Source organism: Manis pentadactyla, chromosome X (assembly GCF_030020395.1).
Source record: "Manis pentadactyla isolate mManPen7 chromosome X, mManPen7.hap1, whole genome shotgun sequence".
Lineage (NCBI taxonomy): Eukaryota > Metazoa > Chordata > Mammalia > Pholidota > Manidae > Manis > Manis pentadactyla.
The window spans coordinates 96,875,935-96,887,560 of record NC_080038.1 but is presented as its reverse complement, the minus strand read 5'-3'; the positions used below and the strand labels follow the sequence as shown (position 1 = coordinate 96,887,560).

Below are 11,626 nucleotides of genomic sequence, written 5' to 3'. Positions count from 1 at the left end.
TTTCCTGGTGGGAGAAACACATGGATAGGGAGCACGTTTTCATTGCAAAAATGCAGACCGGATATAGTAGAGGTAGTAGACGCTATTGATGCCGTGTCCAGATTCCATTTATTGGGCTAGTACATCCATCCTTAGCTGCTCTGAATGTTGGCTGCTAGAGATTCATAGTTGCACCCTTGTCAGAGGACACCTGGGAGCTAAAACCCCTCTCCCCTCATGCCATCTCACCCACACACCCTGGTTTGCAGTCAGTGGACATAAGAGCATGGCTCCTTTGTCTCCAGGTGGATCAATTCTGTGATGCCCTTCATCTACCAGAACTGCCCTGGGCTCAGGCTGAGGCTATGCTTCTGCTGAACTAAATCTATGTGTAGTTTCTTCCCTTGTCCTATGCTGCTCCCCTCACCTCCATACAGATTTCTTCTGAGAACATTCCTTCAAAAACCACTTTCCCAAGAATCCTCATTTCTGGCTCTGCTTCTAGGAACCCTACTTAAGACACAAGGGTATTAATTTATGTTTCATCTCTACATCTGTCTGTGTGTTCCACTCTACTTTTCTCATTCAAGCCAACTCTGTACTTCCTTGCCTCGGAAAAAGATTATGGCAGGGCTTTCCAGGTTTCCCCAAAACCCCAAATCCACTGTGAATAAACAGAGTTTGGGGAGTGAGGGATTTCCCTCACGCTGAGAATAAATCTGTCCTCCCACTGGAGGGGAAAGCGAAAGAGGTCTCTCTTGAACAGATGGGACTTTTACTATAGCCTGCTCCCCGACAGCCCAGAAAAAGGAGTAGGAACTCAAGGCTAATGGACATAAGATGCATCTGGGATGCTGGATCCTACCCAGGGACTCCAGCCTCACCAAATCCCCCTGCCCTCTATGTCAAGCGTGGCACAGAAGCTGCCTAACTGGCCTATCTGAAAACTTGGATGATGAATAGCACAGCTATAACTAGTGTGGAAAACATCACCTCAGAAATCTGTGTAGACTTTAGTTTACATGGAGGGGTCTTTTTTAGAAAGTAAAAACATCTAATATTTCTTTTCATACCTGAATCTAAGAACTAATTTTCATACTTGGTACATGAAAGGCAAGCAAAAGGGGAAGATTGTAATTAGTACATTTTGTTACTGTGAAACAATCCTTTAAAAGAATGCTTAGGAAGCATTTTCATTAACTAATAAAAGGCATACCCTGCAAGGTAACCTGAAAAAAAATAATGCTGGGAGGAAGTAAAAGGGATAATTGCAATAATGTTAAACACACACATCCACGTTTATTACACAGGGAGAAAGACAAGGAATGGAAGTTATTAGTGGCTTATTTTTATTTTCTTCCTTATAGTTTTCTGTATTTTCTAAACTTTTTGTAGGCGGGATTAACATCTTTCGAATCAGCTGGTTTCTTCTTGTTCTTCTCTCCAACACAGGTTAGTTGGTATATGCAGTACCAGGTGCCAGCCCCGATCGCCAGTCCAGTTGTCATCAAGCCCAAATTCTGAGCACGGCCCATGTCACAACTGTACGAGTGTCTCAGGGGTCTCTCTCAGGCTAGTGAAAGCGCCTTGGGGTGGAGTCTGAAACGGCAGTCAAGCTGGATCTAAGGGATGGGGAGGTTGGCGGGCGGGGGCGGGGGAGGGGGAGAGGGAAGATGGAAATGAGGTGCTGGGCTTCTCCTACTGCATCGACAACCCACTACTGATAGATGGACCGGCAGACATGCACTGACCGAAGCCAGAACCAGACAGGAACAAACAGGGGACAATGGGGACTCACTGCTCGGGTGAACACACCAACACCCAAATGTGGGTCCAAACCCCGACCTTTCTCTGTTCCCCAATCCAGGTTGTCAGGCCGGTCTCTCACTTCACAGTCCCCCATGGTTCCGCCCCGCTCCGATAATCGACCGCTTCCTCCCCTCCGCTTTCTCAAGCCATCAACACCAACCATTTCTGCTGCGGGCAATGCCCTGCCTTTTACAAGGCATGGAATGAAAAGGATGTTGGGTTTGGGTGTCCCCATGGGGAAACAGGGAAGCTCCTCCAAACTCGAAAATCGTGCTGCTACCCTCCACCGCCACTCCAGGAGTCTCCAGCACACCCACCCTCACACTGACCTACAGGAATCAGGACTGGCTTCCTCCTTGTCCTCCTCCTCCTTTTTTGCCCACAGTCACGCCACATCCGAGAAAACAGGGAGCTGGTTACCTGAACAGGAAGCGCTAGCTGGACCAAGATTCAGCGCAAAGGTTCCTGGTCACGTGAGGCTACATCCCTGGTGAGTTTGGATCCTAAATTCCCCTCCTATTATTAGCAAAGCACAGGGCAACCCGCCCCCTCCCTCCTAACCCCACAGGAGACTGTCACTCTTTTTAGTCCTTGCACACCCAACAAACGTGTTGTCCTTCTCTGATACTGGAAGGGGCATCACCTTCTCCTGGACTACTGGCCAATTCTACTGCTTCTCTGGGGGAATGGTCCCACTCTTTTCTCTTCTTAACCCAGCTTTTTTCTTTGGAATCACGAATCTTCACCCCTGCAGCCCAGAAAATACCTGGAAATGCGGAAGCGGAAAGGGGTATTAGGAAAGGCAGAAGAGAGTAGGAATGGATTTTGTCATTTTTTGTTAGCATTATTCTGTTCCTTCTCTTTTTTTTTACACAAATATGCATTATTTTTAATGTCAGAAAATATGATCAAACTATTTTTATCTAAAAAGAAAAAGATTCACTTTTTTTAAAAAAGCATATATCATAAACAATCATTCTCACTGCAAAATGAGTTTTACCCTTGCCACTCAAAGAAATATTTTTTTTAAGTGGCTAAGATGATAAATTTTATGTTACATGTATTTTATGACAAAGTACTGCTCTGGTTTCTTGCCTTTTGATTTTGGTCCAGTTATTATTCATTTTTTGTTATTTCATCAATGTTTTCTATATTTCATCCAGCTTTTTAAATTGTCCTGAAGAAGAGGTTGATCTGAATAACCTAGAACGTCAAAGCAATCTTAATGTTTTAAGACCCTGATTTAGCCAGTTATCTGAGAGTGTGCAAATCTGCTAATTTGGCATAACCAACTAGGCTTTATTTCTGGAATGCAAGAGTGGTTCAGTGTTGGAAAGCCATTCATTCATTTATTCAGCACGTTCCCTGAGTTCTACTACATGTCATGCAGTGTTCTACATACTGTGGTTATGGCAGTGAGTAAAACAGACCTAAATCTCTAATCTGATGGTCCTTACATTGTACTGGGAGAGACGAACAACAAACAAAGTAAACAAACAAAATACACAGGACATCATTAATGATATGTACTAAAAAAGAAAAAAATTAAAGGCAGGAAAAGAATACATGAAAAGTTGAGATGGTGGCCAGGAAAGGAATCACTAGAAAGGTGACCTTTGAGTAAAGGCCTGAAGTCAGTGAGGGATCTAAGTATGGTGATATCTGGGGAAGGACTATCCCAGGCAGGATGACAAGGAAATGCAAAGGTCCTGTGAAGGTAACAAGCCTAGTGTGTTCTAGGAAGCCAGGATGGCTGGGCTAGAGGGAGAGCAGTAGAAGATGAGGCAGAGAGTAGGGACTTGCCAGATACTTCACTGGAGTCGGTGGGGAGTTTGAACTTGGAGATATGTTGAGAGTAAGCTATAGGGAGACTGCAGTGACAGGGAGACTGGTCTATCTGCATAATTCATCACAACAGCAAACTGAAGAAGAAAAGAAGCCTTACTTACAATCCAAGCATTTGATAAATTTAATCAACCATTCTTTAATTTTAAAAAAACTATTAGCAAAATAGGAATAGGAGGAAACTTTATCTGTGCAGTAAAGAATTATGTATGATTTAACGAATCATTCCTGGCTAAATTAAATCAGATATAAAAGGAAATATCCTCTGCCTGATGAAAAGTATGTCAGACATTCTTCTGACCTGGGGGATTTCCTCACTCCTGCTGAGCTACCAACACCACAGAAATTATGATTTGCTTCCACTCACTGACATGATTTCTTTGTACTGCTTTTTTTTGCACTAGTGGTAAACATAAGTGACAGTAACCTAGAAAAAAGGGGAGACTATGCCAGAAACAGCAAAAGTTACATCAAATGGTAAAACAAAACACGCATTCCCATTTACTTCAATAAAAAGATTAGAAGGCTGTCAAGCATCACCATTACTCAACATAGTTCTGGAGATTCTAGTCAATGCAACACATGCAGAAAAGGGGAAAAAAGGTATAAAGGTTGGAAAGAAAGAAATGAAAAATCATCATTTGTAGGTGATTATGTATACATACCTGAAAAAAACAAAGGTTTCACCTGAAAACTATTAGAATTAATAAAACAGATGACAAAAATTGACAGATATAAAATAAACACATAATAGTAGAACATTTTCCTTAAGCAGAAAATTACCTATCAGAAATTCTGACTGGAAAAGGTATAGCATTTCAGCAACAAAGATTACTAAATACCTAGGGAAAACCTAACAAGTAATAGAATTACTTAGCTGAAGAAACTTAAAAAATCTGATTAACAAACATAAAATAGATCTGAGCAAAATGGAGACTACCAAATACCTGGAGGGAAGCCTTGATTTTAAGATGTTAATGTTTCTCAAATTAATCTGCAAATTTACTGCAATTACAATACAAATTCCAAATGCTGATTATTTATTTATTGTTCCTCAGTTTGGAGCTGATTTACAAGCACAAATGCATTTACTAACATGTGCATAAGAAGAAAGTTGGAAATCATCAACAGTGGCTGTGAGTGGAAAAAATCCCAGAGCTCTTTCCCTGGATACTTTATATATTTCCTTATTGTTCTGAATATTTTTTAACCACTAATACATATTACTTTTATTACCAGAGAAAAAAACCCTAATCTGGGTTCTTATATATAACACAGACTCTCTAGGCCATTGTATTGATTCTTAATGTCTGGAGGAGAGGTCACAGACCCCTTGAGAAATTGATGAGGTCAATGACCTCTAGTCCTAAAAAAAAACTAAAAAGCACTAGACCGCACATACAATCACAAACAAAACCCTTTGTACAATTTCAGGTAGACCACAGAGGTGGCCAGCTGAGAATGCCTGCTCTAGGTTAATCAGTACAGTCTGAGGGGAGAGTCCCTTGTGCGTGCATACATCCAGCTAAGGAGGCACCGAGGTGGGTCTGGGCTGCAGGTAGGGACCTGCGGTAAGGTTAGGCTCTCCCTGGCTGCCTTGCAGAAAGGAAGCCAGAGGAGAGGAGCCCAGCAGGTTGCACCTCTCAGGCCAGGTGGTAGCAGCAATGTTAGGAGCACCATTAACTTGGAGGAGGGCAGAGCAGGCAGACCTGGGTGCTCCCCCCAGCAGTCACTCCTCCAGGCTTCATGGAAGCCCACAGCTGCAGGGGAAGGTGGGGGCACCAATCCTTTCTGTCCTCCCCAGTTACCTCTGAGGTAGGGAAGAAGCCAAAGGCATTGACACCGGTTGGTCACCTGACTAAAAATGTCATTTACCACCTTGGTCACCTGTTCATGTATACTTCTGGAGTGAGCGACAGAGTTAGGTGCCTGATGCAGGGGATGAGAGGCTCTGGAATATGGGAGGGGGAAGAGGGGCAGCACCTTCCCCCTTCTCTTGATAGAACAAGGAGGATTTGTCCATCTCTGCATCCCTCACATCCATCATTTCTTTGGCTCTTTCAAAAGCTCTTCCTTCTGCCCAGAGCTGAATCACGAAGCTGGAACCTAATCCAGGGACAGGTGTTCAAAACTGTCATAGTTAAAGCCACCAAATTACAGGAGGTTCACACAGCAGTCAGCAAAGGTTTGTGACCATTAAATAAATGTGTTTCTCCAACAGAACAAGACAGGATCATTTATTAATCCAACTTAAAAGCTGTCCCAGAAGAGGAAAAGTAGGATATTATTTGTCCAAAATGAATAAGATCAGACAACTGAACAGCTCTCCATGGATCAATATGGAGATCATATGGAAGCATGCTTATCTTGTTGAGAAAAATTCCAGTTTTAGATGTTCAAATACTTTAACATGTTTTGGAAATGATTTCCTATGTGGCCAATAGAATTCATTTCCTATGCAATAAAAAATAACCAAAATTAATGATGTCTTCCAATATTAGTGGGAAATCTTTTTTATAAAACATGCCTTCTTTTTTTGTTGTTGCTTCTCACACCAAACTCTTGTTTCCTTGTATTTTCTTACTATAATAATAAAGGGTGGTGAGAACTTTAAAAACAAAACAGGGGAGTGTTACCGAAGTACAGACCCCAAATCCCACACTTTGTCTCCTTTCTGACACTCTGCGCCTTACCTATGCTGGAGCAGGAGCCCAAAAGCAAGGGAAATGATGGGCCCCCTTGGATGGGGGATTGGAGATGGAGCGAGGGGAGCATGTCCAGTTGCCCAGGAAGAGATGAGACAAGTCCCCAACAAAAAAAAGTTAAATTGTCAATAGTCCTCCAAAAGTGTCCATCTTCTCCTCGGTAACCAGAGAAAGGCAAATACTAACCTAGGGAGAAGGGGCTTCTATTGGCCCTCGAGACTACAAAGGCAAAAACTGAGTGGCAGGACCTGATGTGATGGGCTGTGGTGGGAGTGGGAGTAAAGGAGAGGTCTTGTCCTACTCTTGGTGGGAGTGGAAATTGGGGACCCAAGCTTACTGGCGATGCGGCCCTCACGTGACCAAGAGCTGACGTGAGCAAAGGTACTTAAAGCCCGGACCGCCGTCCCCCGGCCTCCTCTGGGTACCAACTCTATTTCGCTGCGCACTGCCGTGCGTTTAACCCAGGCGAGGAGGAGGAGGACAAAATTCCCCCAGATCCGGGCAGGTGGGTGTGAGGGTGGGCATGGCCTGGCACCCCTGAAAGGGGGTAACCCAGAGATGCAGGAGTCTGAGGCCGCGGGCGCCTCCGCCTCGCCCGCTCCTGGCCGACTTTCCAGAACCCCGCGCGGAGTCGCAGCTCATTTTGGTGGGCGGCGGGGAGAGGGGAAGAGGGGGAACGTAAAGACTCAGACATCCTTGCGGAGTTTCCGCTTACCTCCTCTACCAGGCAGTGTTTTCTGGTTTTGTTTTTGGCACTCAGGCCCCGCACCCAACATCCCGTCCTGTTTTGAGAGGAGGAGGGAAGAGAAATAACGTGGCAGCGCATATAAGGCCAGTGGGGAGGTTGGGAACGGGTGACAGGAGGGGAACGCAATTTGGAAACAATCCAGCCAGTTCACTCCCACCCTCACTCTCCGGATATCTTCCCAGACCACTGCCCCTCCCTTCTCCTCCCCCGGCCGGCCCCTCGCCTTTGGGGTGCTGGGAAATGGGAGTGCCAGCCTCTGGAGGGGAGATGGCGGGTTTGGCGCTGTTGGGGCTTCACAGGAGGGGGCACTCTGAGAGAATGTGGGATTAAACCGCCGTGCTAACTCCCAGGCTGCTCTCCAGACACCTCCGGCCCACACAGCCCTTCACTCCCGTTTTTTCAGCCCTGCACAAGGAGTTCGGGTACGCAGGCGGGAGAAATGGCGGTTACGGGGTGGGAGGGGGATTTGGGTTGGGGGTGGGAGGCGGAGCCCAGAGCAGAGAAACAGTGGCAAGTCACGACCCTCAAACCGGAAGGGCAGACTTTTCAGGCCCCTGTTCTGCAGGCTTATGCTAAGCCTGGAGCGGTGGTCTTAGGCGGGGGACACTAGACTGTTGGGCGGTAATCCCCTGCTCCGCGTCCCATCCCGCTTTCGCAGCACCCTTGCCCCGCCCCCTCCCGCTTCGGTGCAGGAGAAGGGGTGTGGCTGTGTGCCCGAGAAATGGCGGATGGGCGGGGCGGAGCAAAGGGGAGGAGGGGTTGACTGCTTGGGGAGTCAGTGCAGGAGGGGTGATGGGGACAGATGGGGGGAAGAGAGTTGAAGGAATTGAGAGGTAGAACCGTTTTCGTCCTGGTATGTGAATTGCATGTGAATGCAATTATGGGGACTCTTGTCCTGGGTATCTGCCATTCACCAGGACCTAGGTCTCCAATGCCTACTGTCTGTCTGCCCTTCAGTCTGTCCTTAGGATGAAGCTCTAACTAAACTGAAGGAAGGTGAAGCAGACCTGAATCCTTGGAGGTCAGTGTGGGGGGTGTAGTCTGTCTGGGAACACCTGATGTGGGACTGGCGGAAACCAGAGCAGAATCTGGAACCAGAGACTCCTCTTCCCCCATATTCTCCCTGTTTACAAGACACATTTGCCCAGGGCCTGTCCTTTTTGGTGCAGGGAAAGGGGTGTGGCATTGTGGTCCAGGAAGAGAAGATAAGGAAGGAACAAGGAGCCCTGAGAGGGAGAAAATTGGCCCACAGATGTTCAAATTAGGAAAGGAAGTGGAATCTACCAAGGTCCAAGGGACCCCCAAAAAAGCCCTTTCTGGGATCTCTCTGCAGGTCTGTCTGCTTTTTGGGCCCTGTACAAGTACATGCCTGGTGGAAGAGACTAAAGTGCTCCTGTTCCCAGCAGGTTTTGGTATGTGCATGAGCACCATCTGGAGACCCTTGGGGTGGAAGTGGGGGGATCAGAGAAGAATCTTGGATCTCTACTGTCTTTCCCACTCTCCACCAGCCTTCCTGATGACCCTATTACCTCTGTCCCCCATTAAGGTGCGGTGAAATTGTGTTTGTTGGCATTGGGCAAGGCAGGCTAGGGATGAAGATGTAGGAAATGTTGGACAACCAGGGCCCTGAATCCACAAACACAGGCCTTGAATCCTGTTCTGGGTACTAGTCCAACCACCAAGCATTATGTGCCAAACTCCTGCAAGCAGGCCTGGTTAAACACGAAGTGAACCAGAGCCCTAAGCCTCATTTCTATCCTCTACCCCAGGTCCTGCTAAGCTTGCAGCCCGAGCCTGAGCTGAAGCGCCTGGTCCAGACGTGACGCATCCCACTTGGGCAAGTCAGCTACACGCTCTCGGTCAGAGAATTATTCCATCTGCACCATGAGCCGCGTTCGGGATGCTGGCTGTGTAGCCGCGGGGATAGTGATCGGGGCTAGTGCCTGGTACTGTGTCTACAAATACGCCAGGGGAAGAAACCAGATGAAGAAGAGACTGCCCAAGCCCAAGGCCAGGGCTGTGGCAGGGACTGGAGCCAGGGCTAGGGCTGGGATAAGGGCCGGATTCACAATTGACCTTGGGCCCGGATTCGGTCCTCCAATCCCAGTTCACCCAGGGGCAGAGGACAGGGCCCAGGATGATGCCTCTGTTCTGGACATGACTGGAGCTGAGGCAGTCGCCCCAGCTGCACACAGTGCTGAACCTCAGAGTGGGGCAGGAAGTCAGGGCCAGGAAGCAGAACAAGCTGGGGCTGCGCCTAAGGCGGAGCCAGTAGTTGTGGCCTCAGCACCTTCTGTAATGGCTCCAACCCCCGGGGAAGCAGAGGTTCCCTCAATGGCAGGGGCTCCCAAATTGGCAGAAGCCTCTAGCCAAGCAGAGGCGCCTGGGGTGTCTCCTGGGGCGCCAGCACCTCCCGAGGCCACTGCGGAGGCTCTGGTACCCGCAGCGCCTACTGCGTTGGCGGCAGCATCCCCCGGGGCTGCAGAGGCCCCTGGGACTTCAGGGTCTCCTAGAACAGCCGCCACCGCCAAGAAAGCGACCCCTGGGGCTCATACTGGAGCTATACCTAAGACCGGGTCGGCGACGGGAGCTGTACCCAAAGGTGGAGCCAAGAGCGGAACCAGGTCCCGGACTGGAGGCAAGGGCAAGGGCAAGAAAAACAAGGTTGAAGTAGATGAATTGGGGCTGGGCTTCCGCCCTGGGGATGGGGTTGCGGCAGCTGCGGCAGCCTCCGCTAATGGGGGACAGGCTTTTCTGGCAGAGGTTCCTGATTCTGAGGAAGGGGAGTCTGGGTGGACTGACACAGAGTCGGAGTCAGACTCTGAGCCTGATACTCAGCAGAGAGGGAGAGGAAGGAAACCCCCTCCCATGCAGAAGCGCCCCTTTCCTTATGAAATTGATGAGATTCTGGGTGTCCGAGATCTCAGGAAAGTACTTGCTTTGCTACAAAAATCGGATGATCCTTTCATCCAACAAGTAGCTTTGCTTACTTTGAGCAACAACGCCAATTATTCATGCAACCAAGACACAATTCGAAAATTGGGAGGCCTCCCAATTATTGCAAATATGATCAACAAAACCGATCCCCACATTAAGGAAAAAGCCTTAATGGCCATGAATAACCTGAGTGAGAATTATGAAAATCAAGGCCGTCTTCAGGTATACATGAATAAAGTGATGGATGATATCATGGCCTCTAACCTGAACTCCGCAGTACAGGTAGTTGGACTAAAATTTTTAACAAACATGACTATTACTAATGACTACCAGCACCTGCTTGTCAATTCCATTGCAAACTTTTTCCGTTTGCTATCTCAGGGAGGTGGAAAAATCAAGGTTGAGATTCTGAAAATACTTTCGAATTTTGCTGAAAATCCAGATATGTTAAAAAAACTGCTCAGTACCCAAGTGCCAGCATCGTTTAGTTCCCTCTATAACTCTTACGTGGAATCAGAAATTCTTATTAATGCCCTTACCCTATTTGAGATAATCTATGATAATCTCAGAGCAGAAGTATTCAACTACAGAGAATTCAATAAAGGTTCCCTTTTTTACCTATGCACTACATCTGGAGTGTGTGTTAAGAAAATTCGAGCCTTAGCAGATCACCATGATCTCTTGGTGAAAGTGAAAGTCATAAAACTAGTGGACAAATTCTGATTGGCTAGGTGCCCTCCCTCAAAAGACTTGAAATTTGGTATTGCAGTCTGGGAGCAAAGAAAATTGAAAGTTACTGCTTTTCCACTTGCTCATATAGTAAAGGGATCCTTTCAGCTGCCAGTTTTAAATAATGCATCATCCAGAGTGATGTTATCTGTGACAGTCTCCAGCTTTAAGCCGAACTATTTTATGAATACCAAATAAATAGTCCTCTTGTACTAAAAACACATTTGTGACTTTAATTGTGCTGCTTGAATGGAAATATTTTTACTTGTTCCTCTATGTGAATTGACAGTGAACCTGTCCATGATAAATACCCTACACTTCTATCATTTGTTTTGACTTGAATTTATTCACCAAAGACTTCATTTGTGTATCATCAATAAAGTTGTATGTTTCAAATGATAAAAATAAAATTGTTCTCATGCTTGAATTTTAAATCTAGCCGGAGAGATAAGTACATAAATAAAAAATGATTACTAACAGTACCTTGGCATATATATGCTCATTTGTCAAATAGATACCATCTGGTTAAATGAAACAGAAGTTGCTAGAAACCTTCAAGGAGGAAAAGCACATAAGCTGGGCCCTGAAGGACTGCATGAGAAAACATGGCACTCCAGAAGGGGAAAATGGCTTGAATAGAAAGGTAACTGGTTTGCCTGGAATGCAAGCTGTGGGAAGAGGAATGATTAGAGATAAAAGGTGAAAATATGGATGAGGAAAGTTGAGGAAAGAGCTTGAATGCCAAGCTGAGATACTGAAATCGTGTCATATTCTGGGAGTTTCTAGGCGTTTTTGACAAAAGGAAAAGTAACCTGGTGGCAATGTGCAAAATGGCTTGGAGATAGGATGGGATCAGGCATGGAGACTGGAAATG

General features: G+C 46.5%; 1 protein-coding gene and 1 long non-coding RNA gene across 10 annotated transcripts; one reads left to right on the top strand and one right to left on the bottom strand.

Moving 5' to 3' along the window:
• Positions 1-1,011: 1,011 nt before the first annotated feature.
• Positions 1,012-7,187, bottom strand: LOC118936057 (uncharacterized). The gene is made up of 3 exons (XR_005034101.2): positions 7,054-7,187; positions 2,118-2,554; positions 1,012-1,601 (listed from the first exon to the last, which is right to left on the bottom strand). It is a non-coding gene; the product is annotated as an uncharacterized LOC118936057 (long non-coding RNA).
• On the top strand, positions 6,731-10,762 carry ARMCX2 (armadillo repeat containing X-linked 2). Of its 9 annotated transcripts, none has more exons than XM_036932796.2 (5): positions 6,731-6,843; positions 7,099-7,508; positions 8,044-8,107; positions 8,420-8,498; positions 8,856-10,762. In XM_036932796.2, exon 5 carries the CDS (start codon positions 8,971-8,973, stop codon positions 10,744-10,746), a length of 1,776 nt encoding a protein of 591 aa, XP_036788691.2. In that variant the 5' UTR covers positions 6,731-6,843; positions 7,099-7,508; positions 8,044-8,107; positions 8,420-8,498; positions 8,856-8,970; the 3' UTR covers positions 10,747-10,762. The 9 variants fall into 9 exon arrangements, with proteins under 9 accessions (XP_036788691.2, XP_036788692.2, XP_036788696.2 ...); XM_036932798.2 differs by having other exon boundaries at positions 6,738-6,843; positions 7,437-7,508; XM_036932800.2 differs by having other exon boundaries at positions 6,744-6,843; positions 7,449-7,508.
• Positions 10,763-11,626: the final 864 nt, after the last annotated feature.

Excerpts from the sequence above, each read along its gene's own strand:
- ARMCX2 (XM_036932801.2), top strand. The coding sequence starts at position 8,971 with ATGAGCCGCGTTCGGGATGCTGGCTGTGTAGCCGCGGGGATAGTGATC.